Raw genomic sequence first — 23,136 nt, forward strand, 5'->3', positions numbered from 1 at the left:
TAGAACTTTGACAACACTGGCGGGACTGGAATAACTCTAACAGCGAACGACTAAGAAGTAAAGGAGATAAAATACGTGATTCCAGAATTTATCTGATACTTACCAAAGGAGTGGAGGGAAGTCTAAGGCTCGGTGGAGCTTAAAACAACTATGTAATATATATATGATTCATGGACTGGATATGACACGTGTAATTTATGTATTATACTTTGTATTTGTTTATATGTATATATAATGATAAACCAATAAAAACTCATTTGGGGGGGAGGGGGGAAACCTCCAGTGAGGAGATTCTACCACCTTCCAAGGCAGCCAGTCCAGAAATGCATTTTATTATGTATGTTTTCCATAAAAGCAATTCTATGGCCATTCAAAACCCTGCTTTGTGCTTGATTTATTTGCATGCAATCTGATATATGGCCGCAGGAGATTGTTCAGATTGAAGGAAACTCTGAGAAGCTCAAGGTCTAGGGTGGGGTAGCAAATGTGGCCACTGTCAGCTTTCTGACATCTCAGATGCAATCTGGGGCCTCACAGAATACATCACGCTACACAGAGCAGGGAACAGCAGCTCTGGAACTGGCTGAAAGACCCTGACATTTCTGCATCATGATACCCGCTCTCCCCATGCTGTTCTTTTGGTAAGATTTTTATATGGCAAAACAAAAACAAATTCCTCCACAGTTGTTGACTGGGGTGGGGGCAGAGGTTATAGAGATTTTTAAGGGAGGTGGCAAAAATCAGCAAAAGGTTCATGGTAATAGGGCTCAGCCTTGCCAGTAGGCCTTTCCCCTGTTTCCAAAGCTGTGGGGCAAAGCCCATCTCAGCAGATGGTGGCGGCCACCATTTTCTTCCCCAGGACGTTGGAGTAAAATTGTGATTATTTAGCATGTACTCTTCACATGGTCGGATGTATTCTGTGTGGGGTTTTAAAAAAAAGAGAAAAAATGTGTTAATTGTGTGTTTGATAGGTGAAAGCCTTATAATGTGGGGCAGGGTAAAAATTAGGCATGAAATAACGTAATTTCTGGTTTATTGGCACCATTGGCGGCTTCCATCGGTGAGCAAATAGCAGCTTGCAGGGGGTGAAGGAAGTTGTCTTACACCGAGTCAGAACTTTGGACCGTCTAGTTTAGCATTGTTGACACTGACTGGCCATTTCAGGCAAGAGTCTTTCCAGAGCTGGGGACTAACCTGGGACCTTCTGCATCCAAAACAGGTGCTCTATCTCTTTTCTGAAGGAGGGAGAGGGCTAATTTGTGTTGGTGAAGGGGAGAATTAAACTATCTCCACCCACTAAATGTATGGTTCTTTCCTCTTCCCAGGCTCCTTTCTGGCATAAGAGGAGGTGTTCAAAGGTAAGACTACATTGAAGCTGAATGTGGCAGGAATGTAAGTTACTCCAGTAACTTTGATCTGTGGGAAGCTTTTAAATGGGCTCTCTGCATCTGTGTGTGAGAAAGTGAATGAGTGAGTGATAGAGATTCTCCTCAGGGCCAACCAGTGGCGTAGCGTGGGTTGTCAGTACCCGGGGCAAGGCAAGTAATTTGCGCCCCCTAACCCGTGGATTTGCGCCCCCTAACCCGTGGATTTGTGCCCCCTAACCCGTGGATTTGCCCAAACCCCAGATGTTGCGCCCGGTGCGGCCGGCCCCCCCTGCACCCCCCACGCTACGCCACTGGGGCCAACAAGAGCTGTAGTGGTAAGAAATTGGGGTGGGGGCTTAGGAACTGTTGCTGTTTCTGCAGCAGGGTCCTTGTCTCTAGTGTCTTGGAGCCATCCAATCAACATGAAAGGGGAGCTTTTTAGCCACTGAGAAGGATACTTCACACTCTTTGTTCTAACTGGAGCCATTCGGAGAGAAAGGAGGTAAATCAGCCAATGAGGATTGACTCCTAGGGTCACTCTGGAGAGGCACACAGGAAGAACACCAAGGCATAGCTATTCTGTATGCTCCAAAACTACACATTTGGGAAGACTGAAAACACAAGGTGCTTCAGTTTCAAGAAAATGGTGTGCAAGTTCTGTTACAGGCAATGGAACTTCAAGGAAAATACATCTGAAGTCACTCTTAGAGGGATGTTTCCTACGATATAAATGAGAGGGTTGCCAAAATCAGTGCAGATGAGGAGAAATTTTCTGCTGCCTTCTAAATTTTAAAATTGCTGCAGAAATGTGGAGAGTTGAATTCAGGGTTGGAAGAAATGAGAAACTTAGAGAATCATAAGTGAATGATATTTCTATCCCTACCCACAATGCACCTGATGTAGGATCACTGAGGATCATTGTGGATAATTAAAATGGTGGCTATACTCAGCTCCTCCATTGCTCAGAGTCCTTTGCTCTCTGGTAGGCCCAAGGGGGTCCCATGACAGAGAAGGATGCCTCTGAGTCACTTTGCCTGGGGCCACCACAAACTTGAAGGCAACCATATAGGCCTCCCATCTACTTCTGCTTCTACTTCTATTTCTATTATTATTATTATTATTATTATTATTATTATTATTATTATTATTATTATGTTTTTCTTTCCTTGTTAACCCAGTGAGATCCTTTGCGCTCCCAATATCACAGTGGAACCTAGCCTGGGAATCTTAGAGAGAGGAAATGCCACCATCAAATGCTGGAGTCCTTTGAACTTATTCATGAATTTTTCTCTGGAGAGGCACAACCACAACATAAGCCACAACATAACCATTGTCACCCAAATAGCCAGAGGAATGGCTGCATTTTACATCACTAATGTAAGCCGCGAGCATGGAGGGTTATACAGCTGTTACTATTACAGCAACCTATTTCGGTCAAATCACAGTGAACAAGTCAAGCTAATGATAATAGGTAAGACATCCACAGCAAAATCTTGCTCAGCATCCCAGCGAGGCCAGGTAAGGGAAAAGTCACATAGTTCATTGGTCCAGGCTAGATGTTTTGGTCTGATAACATACCGTATTTTTCGCTCTATAACACACACTTTTTTGCTCCTAGAAAGTAAGGGGAAATGCCTGTGCGTGTTATGGAGCAAATGCACTGGACTGGAGCCCTGGCTGCCGTCAGTCAAGCAAAGCGTCTGTCCCGCTTTGCGCGGCTCTTGCTTTGCTTGCTTTAAAGCAACCTACGGAGGAGCCGGGGAGGAGGGAGTGAAGGAGAGCCATGGCAGCAAAGCGGGAAGCAGCCGCTTACACGGGAGGAGGGACAGACGGGAGCCATAGCGAGCCGGAAGGAGGCAGGCGGTTAAACGCCAGCAGGCGCTTTTAAAAGCGTTGCGTAGTCAGCAACAGCTGCTGCAGCCTCAGCTAGCAAAGGTCTCTCTCTAAACGGAGCAACGTTTGCTCTAAACGGAGCAATGAGGCTGCAGAGGGACGGCAGGGCACAGGAGGGGTTGGATTGGGAAGGGAAAAGATTAAGCAACCAGCAGCAAAAAAACCCCCAACCTCGAGCTCTGAGCCACGAACGCAGTGAAAACCAGGAAGTAAAAAAAAAAGGCTGGGGAAGGCAAGGGATGAGGGAGAGGGGAAAACTATGCAAATCCCCCCCCCCCCTCAGCTGATCCGCTGGGGACGGGAGCTGGAGTGTGCTTTTTTACTTCTGCAGCTTGTTTTCAGGCAGGATAGATTTGAGCATTGTCTGGGTCCTAGTGCCCTTACCGCTTTTTTGTGCTCCATTCTATTGCTGCTGGTGGCTGCTTATCTCTCAAACTGAACCTGATACCAGTAGCCACGTGTACAAACAAAGTAGAAGGCTGCAAGCAGGAGCGCTTTTACACAGCTAATGGCGAATCCCCTGCAATCCAAGTCCTCCTCACTTGCTCAAATCTATTCTGCCTCAAAACAAGGAGCGGAAGGAAGAGGCGGCAAACTGTTAAATGGAAAAAAACCCCAGGCACAGGGCAAATACCTTATGTATACCTTTAAAGCAACAGTGCTCTTTCCCTCCCTCCTCCCCACTTAGCTCGCCGAAAAGCTCCTTCTCCACCCACCCCACGCGTGTTCCTTGTCCCTTGAGTGCTTTTCCTTCCCTCCCCACTTAAAACGTGGTTACAAAGCACGGATCCACATGGATCCTCAGGATTTTTGCACTGGGTCACCCCAAATTCACCATCAGATCACATAGCATGTCCATGGCTGCAGCCAGCACCAAAAAACACACACGCACCCACTGTTTCATGGGGCTGCAATGGCGCAAAAACATGGTTACAAAGCATGGATCCACATGGATTCTCAGGATTTTTGCATTGGGCTACCCCAAACTCACCGTCAGATCACGTGTCTGTGGCCACAGCATGAACCACAAAAATCATACATCCACTGTTTCGTTTAGAATATTTTTTTCTTGTTTTCCTCCTCTAAAAATTACGTGCGTGTTATGGTCAGGTGCGTGTTATAGAGCGAAAAATACGGTACTTAGAATGCTCCTTCAGAGATCCACACTGAATGCTTTAAGTCCACTTTAAGCCCCCCCCCCACTTGCCCAAAATGCCTGAATGAAGACTTGGAACTTGCAATATTTAGGCTGCAGTCCTAGTGCTGCTAACCTCAGAGTAAGCCCATTTGAATTAAACAGAAGTTACTAATTAGGATTGTGAAGTTAGCCATAGGAGGTGTTCCTGATTTTAATCCTAAATAACACCCAAGAAATGTCCTTTAACTGGGAACAGTGTCCACAATGTTATGGTATCCTTTTTATTTTATTTTATTTTATTTTATTTTATTTTATTTTATTTTATTTTATTTTATTTTATTTTATTTATCAGATTAGATTAGATTAGATTAATTACTCACCCTTCACCAGCAGGTCCCAGGCAGGTTACAATAATTAAAATTCAGAATTAAAAACAGTTAAAACAGATACCTTCATAAGAGTAGGTATCCTATACCCTTTTAAAATGTGGCTCTTTATTGGGGGGGGGCGTGTTATTGTGTTATTGTTCTTATTTTGATTTTATATATTGTGATCTTTTCTGTGAACCGCCCTGAGGCCTCCGGGTACAGAGTGGTATATACATTTAATAAATGAATAATAATAATAAATAAGGTGAAAACTGTATCATGCACCTCTGTGGGAAGGGAATGGCACAACAAATAGGCTGCCACAGAGAATACCCTTTCCCGAGCCACGGCCACCCTGAACGTCTAAGGGAGGTAGAACCGCCAAGGGGCCTCCTCTTCTGATCTTAACACCTGAGCTAGTCAGTAGGGAAGAAGGTGGTCTGTTTGGTGCCTAAGTTATTTAGGGCTTGTTCAGGGCTTTGAACACAAATGTGAGCACCTTGAATTTAGGTCTGGAAATGAACCAGCAGAAAATGCAGCTGTTTTAGGACATGGGATATAGGAGTTCTAAAGGCAGTCCAAGCCAGTAATCTGGTCACTGCATTTTGGACCAACTAAAATTTCTGAGTAATCTCCAAAGGCATAGAGTGCATTGCAATAATTCAACTTCTGGCACTTACTGTAGACTCTTTATTTAATCCCAGCACGCATTTTCGTTGAATTCTGATTTTATAGTTATCAACACATTTTTTTTAAAAAAATATTCATTGAATTGAGCTTCTTGTATGCTGCTTAGAGACTATTCTATATATATACAGTTCGAATAGTCGATATCGACTATTCGATATATAAACAGTATATCATACCTCTCAACCATCCCCATTTGAGCAGGACATGCCGGAATTACAGAAGCCATCCCGGCTTCTGGTTGGATCCGAGAATGTCCCATGGTTTTGGTCCGGTGTTCTGGTGCGAATCAGCTGGTTTGTGCCAGAGTACCAGACCAAAGGAGCCTTTTTATTTTGGTCTCACACTCTGGCATGAGTCAGCTGGCTGGGAAACACAGCCAGATGGGCAGGGTATAAATAATAAATCCTCCTCCTCCTCCTCCTCCTCCTCCTCCTCCTCCTCCTCCTCCTCCTCCTCCTCCTTCTTCTTCTTCTTCAGATGATCTTTATTGAATTTTTAGTTACATACTGTACATACACATACATTATATTTCACATTTGTTTTTGCTCTCCCAAGCTGACTTCCCTCCTTCCTTCCTTCTGGCTTTTTTGTGTCCTCTTTAACTTTTCACATTGTCTTTGTCCATTTTCCACAAGATTGTTCTTCTTCATTTTTTCCATTAAATGTCCGTAAACAAATAAATCTTTCTATATATACAAATTCTTGTTGTCTGTCTACATTCATTTACAAATATTGTTCAATAATAATCCTAATATACATTTTTAATTCATTTTGATATTATTATTATTATTATTATTATTATTATTATTATTATTATTATTATTATTGGCTCCCGTGAGAGCTTGGGAGCCAAACTGGTTTTGCATTTTTAAAAAAGGATTCTGGGCATGTGCAGGGGATGGGTGGGGTGGGGAAGCCAGGTAGGTACAAAAGCTATTCAGGAGGTGTGTTTCAAGTCAGTGTGTCCTCACTGTCTTTTGCAAGGACTGAATTCCTCAAGAATCTTTGTCTTTGCACAGATCAAACGTTAGGGAAGCCTAATATCTCCTTCAGCTCCATGGATCAGATCGCACTGGGAAGTAATTTCACCATCTGTTGCCAAAGCCCACATGAGGATGTGGAGTTCTATTTCCAAAATGCTAATACCCAGGTGACGCATCAGACTATGGCAAACAATTTCACTGTCAGCAAGGCAGAGCCGAGGCATGGAGGGAACTACCAGTGCAGTTACCACCGTCCTTTAGAACCCTTTATCAGCTCAGAGCCCAGCAGCTCTCTGTTGTTGCTGCTGACAGGTAAGTAGTCAAACATCTTCGCATCAAGCATCGTTCTTCCAAATACTGTAATAGGTTCAGATCTGGTAAAGTACAACAACACCCTTGTAAAGTATACAGTTTTGGGGTTTTTCCCCTCCTCTCCACTTTATTTTCTCTTCTACACAGGTTCTCTTTCTCTCTCTTTTATTTACATCTCACTATGTCTAGTGCACATAAAATTATGTACTTTCTGAACTTTCAATAAAGATGTTTTTTTAAAAAAGAAAAAGACAGCATCTTTGCTTGCATGTCCCTAACCTCATCTTTCAGTCTGGATTTTTCGTTTTAGCTTAATTCTAGCTACAGCATGTTCCAAATGTTTAGTAGCAAAATATCAGGAGGCTGTATATACAATGAGAGATCTCTCTGGGGGGGTCAATGGAGGTTTTTAATGTTTGATGTTTTATTGTGCTTTTAAATCTGTTGGGAGCCGTCCAGAGTGGCTGGGGAAACCCAGCCAGGTGGGCGGTGTTTAAATAAATAAATATTATTATTATTATTATTATTATTATTATTATTATTATTATTAGTGAAGGCAGCAAAGAAATACATTTAGCCATAAGCTGAGAGATGACAAATATGAGTTTCATATACAGTACCAGCAACATGTTCATTTGGGAGGCCCGAGGCCGGAGTATGCTAAGGGTTCAGGGGAAGGCAGTTGAGGAACTGCAGCAAGTCTCAGAAGATGCTACAAGACCCAGAGCTCCCTCTGAAGAGGAAATGGTTGCTAAACCACTCTGCTGAAGCTGAGGTTTAAAGGCAATCTTGTGGAAGGACGAAAGGATGTAATCAGCTCTACTTACAGGCAGCAAATGGGATATGTGAGTTTAGGGCAAAAGGCTGAAGCTCACTGAGAAAGCAGAAGGTCTCAGTTCGAATCACTGGCATCTTCAGGTAGGTCTGGGAAAGAAATCTTGGAGAACCACGACCAGCCAGTGTAGACAATGATCTGACTTTGTGTAAGGCAGTTTCCTATGTCCCTGTGTCCACACACATTGCTGTTGAATGCTAAGGTGGAGACACCTGCTTCTTCCCACTCTTTAAAAGCATGCCATGATGGGCCACCTCACATCTCTTTTTCTTCTGCATGCAGATCTCAGCTTAAGCAGACCCAGCATCTTCCGAAGACCCAGTGATTCAATTGCCCTGGAGGGACGTGTGAAGATACAGTGTCAACCTAAAGATGGAGCCACCTCGTTTTATTTTTATAAGGCTGGAGGCTCAAAAGTGGAGGGGCCCATGCCTTTTCCCTCAGGTGAACTTTCCATTAGTAATGTCAGCCTGGAACACAAAGGGAATTTTAGCTGCATCTATGGACGGAAACCTTTCCTCATCTCAAAACTGAGTACATCCCTGGAGCTTCTTGTATCAGGTATAGTATCTTATTTGGTGTGTCCAGAACTTATCACATCATTTAATTTGCAGTGCCTTTGAAACTTAAATACAGTGGTACCTCAGGTTACAGATGCTTCAAGTTACAGACTCCACTAACCCAGAAATACCGTATTTTTCGCTCTATAACACGCACCTGACCATAACACGCACGTAATTTTTAGAGGAGGAAAACAAGAAAAAAATATTCTAAACGAAACAGTGGATGTATGATTTTTGTGGTTCATGCTGTGGCCACAGACACGTGATCTGACGGTGAGTTTGGGGTAGCCCAATGCAAAAATCCTGAGAATCCATGTGGATCCATGCTTTGTAACCATGTTTTTGCGCCATTGCGGCCCCATGAAACAGTGGGTGCGTGTGTGTTTTTTGGTGCTGGCTGCAGCCATGGACATGCTATGTGATCTGATGGTGAATTTGGGGTGACCCAGTGCAAAAATCCTGAGGATCCATGTGGATCCGTGCTTTGTAACCACGTTTTAAGTGGGGAGGGAAGGAAAAGCACTCAAGGGACAAGGAACACGCGTGGGGTGGGTGGAGAAGGAGCTTTTCGGCGAGCTAAGTGGGGAGGAGGGAGGGAAAGAGCACTGTTGCTTTAAAGGTATACATAAGGTATTTGCCCTGTGCCTGGGGTTTTTTTCCATTTAACAGTTTGCCGCCTCTTCCTTCCGCTCCTTGTTTTGAGGCAGAATAGATTTGAGCAAGTGAGGAGGACTTGGATTGCAGGGGATTCGCCATTAGCTGTGTAAAAGCGCTCCTGCTTGCAGCCTTCTACTTTGTTTGTACACGTGGCTACTGGTATCAGGTTCAGTTTGAGAGATAAGCAGCCACCAGCAGCAATAGAATGGAGCACAAAAAAGCGGTAAGGGCACTAGGACCCAGACAATGCTCAAATCTATCCTGCCTGAAAACAAGCTGCAGAAGTAAAAAAGCACACTCCAGCTCCCGTCCCCAGCGGATCAGCTGAGGGGGGGGGGGGATTTGCATAGTTTTCCCCTCTCCCTCATCCCTTGCCTTCCCCAGCCTTTTTTTTTTACTTCCTGGTTTTCACTGCGTTCGTGGCTCAGAGCTCGAGGTTGGGGGTTTTTTTGCTGCTGGTTGCTTAATCTTTTCCCTTCCCAATCCAACCCCTCCTGTGCCCTGCCGTCCCTCTGCAGCCTCATTGCTCCGTTTAGAGCAAACGTTGCTCCGTTTAGAGAGAGACCTTTGCTAGCTGAGGCTGCAGCAGCTGTTGCTGACTACGCAACGCTTTTAAAAGCGCCTGCTGGCGTTTAACCGCCTGCCTCCTTCCGGCTCGCTATGGCTCCCGTCTGTCCCTCCTCCCGTGTAAGCGGCTGCTTCCCGCTTTGCTGCCATGGCTCTCCTTCACTCCCTCCTCCCCGGCTCCTCCGTAGGTTGCTTTAAAGCAAGCAAAGCAAGAGCCGCGCAAAGCGGGACAGACGCTTTGCTTGACTGACGGCAGCCAGGGCTCCAGTCCAGTGCATTTGCTCCATAACACGCACAGGCATTTCCCCTTACTTTCTAGGAGCAAAAAAGTGTGTGTTATAGAGCGAAAAATACGGTAGTACCTCAGGTTAAGGACTTTGCTTCAGGATGAGAATAGAAATTGTGCGGTGGCAGCAGGGGGTTGGTGGGGGATGGGGCATTGGGTTGTTGTCTTTATTTTGATGATCTATTATGTGGTTTTATATTCTGGTTTTGTTTTGTGATCCGCCTTGGACCTCCAGGTATAGGGTGGTATATAAATTCAATTAATACTAATACTAATATAAGACCTGAAAGTCTCACAGGGTGATGTCCAACTAAGCTTGAGTATCAATGGCCTTTGTTTATTTTTATGTTAATATTTTATTATAAACATACAAACAAACATAGTTTTATTACAATCAAACATTCGCTCATTTACCATTTATTTCTAAAGCATCCTACATTAAAATGGTGTCTTTAATTTTCTATAGTACACATATAATATTGTAGGGTTTTCTAAAATTTTAAGCATTTACATTGTGTGTGTGTGTGTGTGTGAATTTTACCTTTGTTTGCTTGCTCTTTTGGATACATAGACAAAAATACTGTGATAGATTTTGTGTGTGTTTTATTTTGATTATTTGAGATGTTAAGGGAGAAATACAATCTGAAGCTGAATTCCTGGGCTCGGGGATGCAAAATGACCTGGCCAAGCTAGGGCCATTAAGACACAATAGTGGGCCATTGAGATCCATGAACAATGCACGAAAACTGTCCTCTTGCTTGCCCTGAGGTGTGAAAAGAGACTGGGTTTGGACCAGTTTGAAGCTGAGCCTTTAGTGCCATCAGCCCAGTCCTGTGAAATGCCAATAGAGATTCAGTGGGTGCCTTGAAATGCCAGCCAAAAATTATGCAGGCAGGTAAGAACATGTATTTCTGTAACAGCTAATTGATGATTTCTGGTTTAAAATTTTACCCCATTCTTATTCCATATAGGTATTATTGTTGTGAGCTGCTTTGAGTTTTTTATGCTCTAATTTTTAAATAAATATTATTATTTTTTAAATAAATAAATTGTTTTTTTTAAAAAATAAATAAATAGCCCCTACTGAATTTTCTTTTGACCAAGCTGAGTTGTTGGGTGGATGTCTATAATCAGAACAGAAGTGGTTGTCACCTGCCCCTTATTCATTGATATGGCAGAGAAAAGTTCAGTACAGTGGTACCTCGGGTTAAGTACTTAATTTGTTCCGGAGGTCTGTTCTTAACCTGAAACTGTTCTTAACCTGAAGCACCACTTTAGCTAATGGGGCCTCCTGCTGCCGCTGCGCCGCCAGAGCACGATTTCTGTTCTCATCCTGAAGCAAAGTTCTTAACCCAAGGTAATATTTCTGGGTTAGCGGAGTCTGTAACCTGAAGCGTATGTAACCTGAAGTGTATGTAACCCAAGGTACCACTGTATGTATGTTAACATGACTTGGCAACTGGGGAGGGATTTTCCCCCCTCATATTTTCTTTTGCACAGATCCCAAATTATCCAGACCCAGGATCTTCCTGACACCCACTGAGCCTGTTTACCCAGGAACAAAAGTCACTATCCATTGCCAAAGCCAAGACATTGCAGCAGCATTCTATTTTAAGAAGGATACAGACCAAATGGTCCCTACGGCCATCAGTAACAACGGGGCCATGGCAATTTTCGACATCAGTAATATAAAGCCGGCACATGCTGGGAACTATATCTGCACTTATCGTCCCAAGCTAGAGCTTTTTGTCACCTCACCATCCAGTGATCCTGTAGAGCTGCTTTTCAGAGGTATGTTCTGAGTGTTTAGGTGGAACCAGAAATAATTTCAAGAGTGAAGTTAAGTAAGCTGACAGTAGTATAAGGGTAAGCCCCAATTCCTAGAGTCTGATGGGACCTCTTAGACTCTTAAGTTAGCATGGGTAGGCAAACTAAGGCCCGGGGGCCGGATCCAGCCCAATCGCCTTCTAAATCTGGCCCGCGGACAGTCTGGGAATCAGCGTGTTTTTACATGAGTAGAAGGTGTGCTTTTATTTAAAATGCATCTCTGGGTTATTTGTGGGGCATAGGAATTCGTTCACTTTTTTCCTTCAAAATATAGTCCGGTTCCCCACAAGGTCTGAGGGACAGTGGACCGACCCACGGCTGAAAAGTTTGCTGACCCCTGCCTTAGAGTTTGATTGATGATATCCCATGATATCCCATGCCATAAGTCCCCCATGACATGTATTTCAGGATCATGCGCCCCCTCTACAATGAAGGCAGGCCTTCGTGGACTAATAGGCAGAGTTTTTAAAACCCCTAGCCAATTTGACTTGAGTCACAATAGGGTATCTGATTGGCTTGACTGGGCTATGTGACCCCTCTACAATGATGTCACATCACTGTGGACTAATCAGAGGTTTTAAACCCCCAACCAATCTGCTACTTAATCTGCTAGAACTTTGAGAAGTGCTGGGGCAGCCTCAGTGTGTTCACTCCTAAGAATGTGTCTGGGCATGTAAAGAGGCCATCCTACACCAAGCCCAAGTTCCCCCTTCCCTGATTGTATGGGGTTGAATACCTCTGCCTATTGGCCCACAATAACCTGCTGTCATTGTGGAGAGGTCACATGACCTTTCCAAAGGCATGGCATGGTGGTCTTAAAGGGTGGTACTTCTGAGGCAGGGCTTCCAGGGTGGCATATCATGTGATCATCAATCAAGCTGGGGGACGACGACGACTAGGGGGTGAGGCTTATGCATTTGACAGGCAGTAGGACCTTTATACTACTGCTGACAACCAGAAATAGCTGTGGATATATGAGTGGGAAATTATTCTGTCTGATATTTACACTGGTCACCTCCATTATTGTTTTGCTAAATATCAATGCTAGGAAAGTTCATGATGACCTCATTCACACATCCCAAAACCGTGTGAGAACCAAAACAGAGCCCTCCATTGAAATTCACAATTTTATTCATTTTGCTGTGCAGCTATGCAATCACAATGTGCACAAAAATGCACATATTAGAGTAAAATGTGCCTTAAAGTGCATATATTATTGAAAACAACATGCAAAATGCATTATTGTAGGGGAAACCGCTTTGCAAAAATGTGCATATTAGGTAAGATTTGTGTTCAGTGCTGATAAATTTTCATGATGGTTTTTTTTTAAAAAAACCCACAGCAAACTGATACAAAAAATGTAATGCATTGAATAGAAAATGAGAAAAAGAGAAGCCAAAATTGACAAATTCACCCATCCCCAGACATGCCCCAATCACAGGGTGACAGTCAGCATCTAAATTCCTTTTTCCTTCTGTGCACAGATGACAGCTTAATAAAACCTTCAATCTCCATCAACCCCAGTGAGTTAGTTGCCCTTGGAGGACAAGTCAATATTGTGTGCACAATTGCATATGGATCTGCACAGTTTTATCTCCATAAGACTGGAGATCCAACACCAAAGTATTCCAGGATGGGTAATTCGAGCACCCACACTTTTCCCATTACCAATATCAGCTTGGAGGACAAAGGGCATTATACTTGCAGCTACATATGTTCAGGAAATTCCTTTTTCATCTCAGAACACAGTGCCCCCCTAAAGCTTCTGGTAACAGGTAAGGCTAGTCCTCCAGCAATCCGCAATATTTGTTTTAGAATGGCCTTTGAAGCTTATTCATTTATTTATCTAGCACTTCTGGTTGTTTATGTCATAAATGTTTAAATGGGAATTTGCTCAGGTGAGCTTGAGAGGTAGCAGTGTTCTCCTGCTCCTGCGTTTTTAACATCACCATGATATGAGGAAATTAAGCAAAGTGCATCTTTCTCCTAGCTATGGGATAACACAATGGCGAGGGACGGAACAAACTACAACTGCTTATTTTCCAGGCTGCTGTTCAGGTCACTGGGTTGGAGCCAGTAAGAATAGGTGGCAACTCAACAGAAATGCAGGATTCTTCCCCCGTGCCCTTCTAGAATATTTGGCTAAGTTGGATTTGCCTGGGATATGTTCATCACAAAGAGGTCTAAATGTTCTTTCACGTTGAAGACATGTTAGACTTAGGCCCGTTTAAACAGTATCAAACCACTTTCAACAACCATGTCTTCCACCAAAGACTCAAAAGGAAGTGTAGTTTGTTAAGGGGGCTGACAGTTGCTAGGAGACCCTTATTCCCATGACGTAGGTACAATTTCCAGAGTGGTTTAACAACCAATGCCTTAGAAATCAATGCGTCTTCACAGAGAACTCTGGGAATTGTAGTTCAGTTAGGAGAATCGGTGTCTCCTAACAGCTCTCAGGATCCTTAACAAACTATACTTACTGGGATTCCCAAGCTGTAATTGTTTAAAGTGGTGCAATACTCCTTTAAACATATAGTGCATGTGAGCCATAAATATGTCTGCACAAAAAATTGCAGCAAGGCATACCTGGTCGAAGAAGCAATGGATGTCCTTTCTCTGGGAATAATATAAACCAGCAGTTATAATCAGATCTCTCCGTAGTGCTGAAGGGACAACAAGAGATCAAGAAAAAAGCAGGGCGATGATAAATGGAGTGGGACTCCTCACCATCCAATCTCTCCCTTTCCACAGATCCCAGTTTACCCAGACCCAGTCTTTCCCTGAGTTCTGTCATTGTCAATGTGGGAGAAACTGTCTCCCTCCAGTGCCAAAGCCAAGACAGGGCCGTGACATTCTATCTCCAAAAGTCTGGAGAAACGAAGCCTCTGCAGCGCCTTGTGACCAGCAGGAACATCGCCACCTTCACCATCATTGCAGAGCAGGAGCACAATCGAAGCTTTGCCTGTAGTTACCGCCCTTCGCCAGATCTTTTTGTCATCTCAGAGCCCAGTAAGCCTGCTGAGTTTCTAGTTATAGGTAAGGGAGGCGTCATTGCAAGCACATTCCCCTCCCCCCTTGCTTCAGCTTTCATTTCTGGTTTGAGCTTGAGCATCAAGCTGGGTGTTTACTAGCACAAGGCACTAGAAGGCTATCTGGAGAGGGCACATAACATGGATTAAACCAGGGATCGGCAAGGTTTACCTCGCCTGAGCCGGTTCACCCTCTGTGGGCTGGATCCCTCGGTGGGCTGGATCGCACACTCACCCCCCCCACCGCCACAATTTCCAGCATCTGTGCAGACGTGATTTCCAGCGTCTGCATCTGCACAGACACGATTTCCGGCGTCTGCGTCTGTGCAGACGTGATTTCCGGCACCTGCGCATGTGCAGACCTAATTTCCAGCACCGCAGAGGCAAGTCCCCGTGCTGCGCTGCGCCGCGCCGGTTTAGTGCAGCGTGAGGGGACTCATGGAGCAGATGGCTCGGTTCAGGGGCAGCTCGGGGGCCAGTTAAACGACCCCCATGGGCTACTTGTGACCCATGGGCCTTAGGTTGCTGACCCCTGGATTAAACAGAGGTTTATTTAATGAGTCCCACTTCCTGGGTGGGAAGATGTAGCATTTAAAAAACAATAATTCCCCTGCCTGTTCCATATCAGACTTTCCTGGAAAACATCTGGGCTGACTTTGTTAAAGCATGTTTTGCATACTTGGTGACCCCTGTTGGGAATCTGTGTACATGCAGCTACTCACACAGAGTCAATTAAGGTTTGGCAGACAGCCAGAAAGCAATCTGAAGGAGTAAGTCTGCCTGGTGATAACAGAGACATGGAGACCGCTCCCTGATTGGTCAAGCTCTCTCAAAGGAGTGATAATTAATGGCCTACTAACTGTTAGTTCAGTATTTCAGGTTCAGAGTTCTGTGTGTCAGTGTAGGAGATGTGAGTCGTGTCAGAGAGAGCTAGCAAAAGATCTGTGTTCTGTTCCTGTAAATAGTCCACTGTATATAATAAACACCTAACTACAAGTTCCTGGTTCCTGCTTTGTCCATCCTGTCTGCAGCCAAGTTGCCAATTGCTTCCGTGGATTCTGCGTTTACTCTGCTAGGTCTGGCTAATGTCCTGCAACTAGTCAGAAAGTTGCGAAACACCAAATAGGTTTTGAAAGGGCTGTAAGTTATCTGCTTTTCTGTGCTTCATGATTTATATGCTCATCTAACAAATACAACTTGTTAAAGTTCATTCTGAGTGTTCCTTTTACTGCCAGCCTGAATCCAAAAGAATATCTGATAAGACAGCCATTCACTTATTATATTCCACCAGCAAGTAAAAATTTATCTGTTTTGACAAGTATTTGGCAGGCTTTCTCTTTTTATGACTTATTTCATTTTACTTTTTTAAAAAAGTATTCTCTGCTTTGTCTTAAGATAGTTTTGATCTGCTGTTGTTTAGCTTGTTTTATTTCCTTGTGTGCTTGTTTTGAAATATCATATGGCTTCCATTAAAGGGAAAAGCATAATCCCTAATGTAGCTTCCTATCCTGTGGCTGAAGACAGAGCCCCGGGTTATGGTTGTCAACATCTCAATTCCTGTTTCCTTCTGTGCACAGATCACAGGTTACACACACCAACCATCTCCATTGTTACTAGTCAGCTGATTGCCCCTGGAGCACAAGTCAACATCACGTGTACAACTAATGGTGGACCTGCAAAATTCTATCTCCACAAGGCTGGCGATCAAATGCCAAAACAGTTGGTGAAGGCTCACAATCATGTGGGTATTTTTTCCATTGGCAATATCAGTAGGAAGGATGAAGGGAACTACAGCTGTAGCTATGCATGTTTAGATCGTCCGCTGTTAGTCTCACAACCAAGTAACTTCCTGGAGCTTCTTATAGCAGGTATGTTGTTGTTGTTGTTGTTGTTGTTGTTGTTGTTGTTGTTGTTGTTGTTATATCAGGTATGTTGTTGTTGTTGTTAAAAGTGGGGTGGGGCGACAATAATCAGTGCAGAATAGATAAAATGCTCATCCAACAACATCTTTGGAAGTCTGACTCAATCCATTAGAATAGTGGTTCCCAATTAGGGGTCCGGGGACCCCTGGGGATCCACAGAGCACACCCAGGGGGTCCACAGCACCACCCCCTGCCAGGGGCTCACTTATCTTGTTAATTGCACAGTGAACTCTGTCTCTATGTTTCCTTGATCCTTCAGCTCTGTGGCTTACCATGCTTTTTGGTACCGGAGGTTATTTAACTTTAATTAAGTCATTAACTCCAGTTGGGTACAAAACATCAAAGTCTCATTTTGGCTTTATCTGGAACTGCAAAGCTTTCCTGCTCGTGTGCCTTTTATATAAAACATAGCATTAAAATCATACAAATCATTAAGCAGCATTTTCAAATCAGCAAGAGGAAGAGAAAATAGTTCGAAGTACTAAAATAATAGTATTTCAAAAGCATTTAAGAACATATTGACATGAAGAAATTAAGAAGGTGAACCTTTTACAGTGCTACCTTTGGTTAAGAACTTAATTTGTTCTAGAGATCCATTCTTAACCCGAAACTGTTCTTAACCTGAGGTACCACTTTAGCTAATGGGGCCTCCCACTGCTGCCGCCGCACGATTTCTGTTCTCATCCTGAAGCAAAGTTCTTAACCCAATATACTATTTCTGGGTTAGCAGAGCTGTAGCCTGAAGCATCTGTAACCTGAAGCGTCTGTAACCTGAGGTACCACTGTATTTTCTTGAGTATAAATTGATAGAATAAAAAATTACCTTTTAAATTTCTGGATAGCTGTCAAGGGGCACAGAGGAGGGCCAGTTGCAAGTTTGGCCACTTTACCCAAAAGAGGTGCAGGCAGATCACATACTGTTTTCTGATCTCCCTATCTTTCCATGTGTGTGCATGTGTCTTTGTGTTTACAACTGACACTTAACGTTCCCTGGCTATGCTCAGTCCTCAGAGCCTAGTTTGTTGATTAAGCTGGGAGGGAATTGTAGTGTTCTGAGAAGTGAACTACAGTTCCCAGAATTCTTTGGAGGAAGCCATGTGCTTTAAATGCATGTTCAAAATGCTTTCAATGTGTGGTGTGGATGTAAACACTTAAGTATTGCATCTGGGAGTGGGTAATGGGAAGCAGCTCCCACTACCAGTGCAGTGCAGTTGTTCTTCCCTTCCTCTGATGTATGGACTTTTTGGCTCAGTTTTAACAAATTTACCCCTTTCCACATCCCCTTTTGGTTGCATTGTGGTTTTGGACTATTATGAGTGTGAATACTAAGAGTCTTCTTGTGCATATTTTCTGAGTCAACTGAGCATAGCTGGCATTCCATAATATACAGTTTGAAATCAGGGCCACAGAATCACAGGACATGCTGCTGACTATTGCCTAATTATTTAAATTTATTTTCCACCACAAACAGTGATGAAGGTGCATCACATACTGTATAGTACCATGGAGAGACCTGGTCCGAACAGAGACATTGGATTCTTATCTCATTATACATGATAAACCTATTTTTAGCCATCTCACCCCTTGCTTTTTCCTTAAGACCAACTGCAGTTGTTAACAGTTGTCAACAGGTTCCCACACCTATCAGCCAACGACCCATTCCCACCACCCTTCTGAGTAATACCCTTCCCCACCCTCTCACTATATATATAAGGGTCTGGTGACTTCAGTTTCTGTGTATCTGAAGAAGAGTGCATGCACATGAAAGCTCAAACCAGTAACAAACTTAGTTGGTCTCTAAGGTGCTACTGAAGGAATTCTTTTATTTTGAATAGTCCCAGTTAATGCATTTCCGAGGACAGTCAGGAAGTCTGGGATGCATAGATATAAAAGCTATTGCACAACTAACTCTGTATGCAGATGTACTTGCCTCTGCTTTCACATCCAGAGCAATGCATCCTGCACATTGTGGTCTGTTGGAATAGACAGTTGGTGGGATCAGTGGATTAAAGTCTCCCTGTTCATTTGCTTATGTACACAGGTCCTCACATCTCCAATCCGGGGACTTCTGAGCCTCCAGATTATACCCTGATCAACATAATTAGATTTGCCATAGGAAGTCTGATCCTCTTCCTCCTCACATATGTCATAATCAGAGACCAGCAGCTCCAAAGGAAACATGGCCTTAAAGTGAGATGACTCTCCTCCTGGAGGAAACATGGATTTAAGGTGAGATTACCGTATGTTCCAGCGTACAAGATGCCTTTTTCTCCCTGGAAAATCACCCCAAAAGTCAGGGGTCGTCTTATACGCCAGGTATACACGTTGGGAAGGAGGAGAGGGAGCTGGTGAGCAGAGGTGCCCCGTGTGCCATTGCTCCTCCTCCCTCTCCACAGAAGGAGACGCGGAAAGTCCTTCCGAGCGCGGCGCTCACCCACCCGCCTGCCAAACGCCTCGCCTTGGGCTGTTGCGATGGCAGAGGCAGCGGAGGGGTGTGCGCTCTGCCCCTGGCGGTGCTCAAACTCTATAACTCTAAAACTCTAAAATTAAACAGCAAAAGTTGGGGGTCGTCTTATACGCCCAGTCGCCTAATACGCCGGAATCTATGGTACTCTTCCACTTCCTGGTTCCACACTGGTTCCTTTGAATTTCCAAACAAGGTCTGAACCTAATCTCAGACCCTTCAAGTGTCCCTATTTTCCAGGGACAGTCATGCATTTACAGAAACCATCTCGGTTTCTGATTTGATCCTGGAATATCCTGCTTTTCCTTAGGATGTCCCTATTTTCATCGGGGAAATGTTGGAGGGTATAGAATTAGGCAACCCCAGAGTCAAGGAGATAGGTAACTATACAACCTTTAGAAGACATCTGAAGGCAGCTCTGTATAAGGAAGTTTTCTTTAATGTTTAATGTTTTATTATGTTTTTATCTGTTGAAAGTCACTCAGAGTAGCTGGGGCAACCCAGTCAGGTGGGCGGGGTATAAATAATAAAATTTTTATTATTATGGAATAGGGCGTTCCTATTTTCATCAGAGAAATGTTGCAGGGTATGTAATCTTCAAGGGACTTTTTGCATTTGCCCACTGTTCATATACTTTTCATTTTGAAAGAAAGGTCCAGGTTTAGTCACATCCCTTAGCTTCTCTGCTGAAATGATCACTGGTGAAAAGCTCTAGGATGCAAATCACAGGTGAAAGTCAGATAAGACAGTTGAGAAGAGGGAAGTACATTAAAGGTCTGATACAGTAGAAGGCTGATCCTTATTTTGGTTGGTATACATTCAAAGAAACATACAAATAATTTCATGCATTCAAGGGAGCTGTGTAGCTTGTGTTTCTCTTATCACATCGGCCACCACTCCTTACTACGACTATGGGACAATCACCCTCCAAAACCAAAGGACTTTCAAACACAATTTTTGATATTACATGGTTATCATATGTTCAAAGAAAGAAAAACACCAACCTGTTGACTTCCAGAAGCCCATGGACACTACTTACAAGCCTCTTTGTATCCCATCTATTATCCTTATCCAACCTGGTGCCTCTATCCCTTTCTGTGCTCAGGAAGTCCCCAGGAATGGATGGCGTAGGGATAACAATGACACCATCCGTCCAGTGTTGATTTTAGGCAAACTTCCCAATGAATGGCAGCTTAGCCCCCTCTTGTCCCCCTTCGAGTTATGCACACAGCTCAGCCTCTAATGCCAGTGTCTAGTTAATCCGGGTTGGGGGAAAAACCCTCTATTGTTATTATTGGAACGTGGGTGGTGCTGTGGTCTGAAACACTGAGCCTCTTGGGCTTGCCGATCAGAAGGTCAGCGGTTCAAATCTGTGCAACGGGCAGATTGCCAACCTAGCAATTCGAAAGCACACCAGTGCAAGCAGATAAATAGCAGATAAATAGGTACAGCTGCAGCAGGAAGGTAAATTGTGTTTCCGTGCGCTCTGGTTTCTAAAACAGTGTTCTGGTTTCTAAAACAGTGTTTCATTGTGCCAGAAGCAGTTTAGTCATGCTGGCCACATGACCCAGAAAGCTGTCTGTGGACAAATGCTGGCTCCCTCGGCCTGAAAGTGAGATGAGCTCCGCAACCCCGTAGTCGCCTTTGACTGGACTTAACAGTCCAGAGGTCCTTTACCTATTGTTATCTCATGCCTTTCCCACTATATTTACAGGATATTTATATTGCCCTTAGATTTTGATGTGCAAAAGTACAAGAAATGTTGAAACCACTGGCCAAGAAGCCAAGCAAAGATAGCTCCGTGAGTCCACCGTGATGACAAGATAATTTTCTCAAGACATACAACAACAATATGAGATTATTCTTTTTTCAACACTCAGGCATACCAGATGCACCACTGCATGAAGCAGGCTGATAAGCAAGCTTCTTCTTTTTGTTGGGTTTCCCCCAATTCATCAGTCTTCAGGTGATCCATTACAAAAAGCACGTTTTAATTATTGGGGCTGTTCTTCAAGGCACCATGTGTTTATTCTCTTTGGTTTGATTTATATTTTGTAATGGTGTTTTTTTTACCGGTATTTGATGCCATTGTGTTTTAGATGTGTTACTCTTAAACTGTATTTAAAAAATAATAATAAAGATGGGGTTTTCTTCTCAGTTTGTGTTCTTTCGTCCATTACATTGTATAATACTTTACACTGCTTCATAATCTCAAAACAGTAGATAGTCTGAGAAACTGGCTTTGGGACTATTGTAGGCCTTAGTTTTGTCATATATATGGTCAGAATCTTTTGATTTCCTTGTTGCTGCCTGCATGCCCTATACAGGGCAGCGAATATTTCAGTTTACAGGGCTCCATGTCCTTTTGATTTTAATTTTAAATTTTTATTGGAATTTTATTTACAACATAACACAAACTCCCCAACCCCCCATTACACAAATCCACCCTCATTAAATGTGAACATAACATACAGTGAGCATAACATACAACAATACAAACAACCAAATAAAAGACTTCCTTTATCATGTCCTTTTGAATCAAGCTAGAATGAATAAGACACTGAGGAGCTCACTTGGTTAGAGTCTCACACAATCCTCTAGGACCACTCTTTCTATCTTTCTATGGGTGAGAGCTACCTATAGAAAATAACTGAGAAATACCTGGCTGGGGAACAGGTATTCATGCCACGCCCTATGCCCCAAGCAGGACAACAGCAGGATCTTGAGATAATACTCTTCGTAACTCAGTTTTTGTTTCACATGGAAATGTTGATTTATTTATTTTTAATGTTTCTATACATTTAACAGCATGAAGCATTCATAGGGAGCCCAAGCCATCTGCTGCATTTAGACTGGAAGGGGCAATTTAAGCAGCCTAGACTTTCCTATAACATGGGAGGTGTTTCTGTGCTTTACAATCACAGTTTCCAGGGCTCCTGCCCTCAAGTGAAGCTGCCACAGTTTAAAAGGGTAAACCACCTCGGAAATCAGCCCTGAGTGCTCACTGGAAGGACAGATCCTGAAGCTGAGGCTCCAATACTTTGGCCACCTCGTGAGAAGAGAAGACTCCCTGGAAAAGACCCTGATGTTGGGAAAGATGGAGGGCACAATGAGAAGGGGACGACAAAGGACAAGATGCTTGAACAGTGTTCTCGAAGCTACGAACATGAGTTTGACCAAACTGCGGGAGGCAGTGGAAGACAGGAGTGCCTGCGTGCTCTGGTCCATGGGGTCATGATGAGTCGGACACGACTAAACGACTAAACAACAACAAAGTTCCTGCTCAGAGAACTTTGTGGGAAGTTTGAATTGCAATTATATGCTTGGATCCAGGGGATGTGAGACCCTTTGACAAGTGATCCTGACTCAAGGACATCCTTTAAGAGGTCACTACGAGAAAGACCTGTAGGTTTGGGGTAATCCAGGTGTTCCCATCTGGGGACTGCAATGCTGAAAGGAAAGCAAGAAAATAATCAAAATGGCAACTTGGATGGGGGACTGTTTGTGAGCAATTGCATCTCCTACCAACGGAAGTGAGAAGTGTGATGCCCCTGCTGCCTATTAAAATTACAACCAGTCACTGCTAGCTGATCATAAAGCAATGTTGGCACACTAACAAATGGGAGAGTCTGCTTGGTCAAATAGGAAATGAGTCTTTAAATCTGAACTTTACAATGCAGTAAAATCCAACTGCTTTTCACTAGGGATGGGCAAATCTGGAAATTTTGGGTTCTCACATTTCCAGTCTTAGTTTGGTTCTCCAAATTTCTGTATGTGGTTTTTTAAAAAGGCAACAGGAAGATGGCTTGTGATACAAAGGACTGTTCAAGATGGTGAGATAAGAGTAAGTGGCAACGGAAAAAAGGCTGAGAAAGCGGAAGGAGGAAGTCAGGATGGAGGACAAAATAATTGCAGCAAGAGAGTTGGAGAAAAAAGCACCTGGAGGTGACAAAGATAGAAAGGAGGTACTGAAAGTTATAGAAAGTGAGAAAATGACAGAAAATATTTTTTAGATAAGAAAATGCAAAGCTAATGGTGATGGTCACTTACCCTCACAAAAGAAATGGTCCCAGAAATCAAAGCGAGGATGCAACCACTGAAAGGCTTCAAAAGTTTGATAATATATGAAATATTGGTCCACTTGTATTGGGGGGGAAATCATGCCAGTATCCCTGTGTGTGATATGTGGTATATCCTAGTGCTATTAATTTTAAATTAAAAGTGAAACTGTAGAA

General features: G+C 43.5%; 1 protein-coding gene across 5 annotated transcripts; it reads left to right on the forward strand.

Annotated features, from left to right (window-relative positions):
• Positions 1-516: 516 nt before the first annotated feature.
• On the forward strand, positions 517-21,058 carry LOC310746447 (leukocyte immunoglobulin-like receptor subfamily A member 2). 5 transcript variants are annotated; one of them, XM_083580166.1, is made up of 11 exons: positions 517-641; positions 1,326-1,358; positions 2,546-2,838; positions 6,476-6,751; positions 7,869-8,147; positions 11,160-11,450; positions 12,971-13,261; positions 14,238-14,522; positions 16,093-16,383; positions 18,479-18,666; positions 20,616-21,058. In XM_083580166.1, exons 1-10 carry the CDS (start codon positions 610-612, stop codon positions 18,634-18,636), a joined length of 2,229 nt encoding a protein of 742 aa, XP_083436292.1. In that variant the 5' UTR covers positions 517-609; the 3' UTR covers positions 18,637-18,666; positions 20,616-21,058. The 5 variants fall into 5 exon arrangements, with proteins under 5 accessions (XP_083436292.1, XP_083436293.1, XP_083436295.1 ...); XM_083580167.1 differs by having other exon boundaries at positions 20,636-20,832; XM_083580168.1 differs by having other exon boundaries at positions 608-641; positions 1,326-1,392.
• The last annotated feature ends 2,078 nt before the right edge of the window (positions 21,059-23,136 follow it).

This window comes from Podarcis filfolensis (assembly GCF_964270895.1).
Source record: "Podarcis filfolensis genome assembly, chromosome: 13".
NCBI classification, from domain to species: domain Eukaryota; kingdom Metazoa; phylum Chordata; class Lepidosauria; order Squamata; family Lacertidae; genus Podarcis; species Podarcis filfolensis.

Bases quoted from the DNA above. Each gene is read 5' to 3' on its own strand.
- LOC310746447 (XM_083580166.1), top strand. From the start codon at position 610: ATGATACCCGCTCTCCCCATGCTGTTCTTTTG. The intron at 2,839-6,475 runs GTAAGACATCCA...GTCTTTGCACAG, and splicing joins AGTCAAGCTAATGATAATAG to ATCAAACGTTAGGGAAGCCT. The intron at 11,451-12,970 runs GTATGTTCTGAG...TTCTGTGCACAG, and splicing joins TGTAGAGCTGCTTTTCAGAG to ATGACAGCTTAATAAAACCT.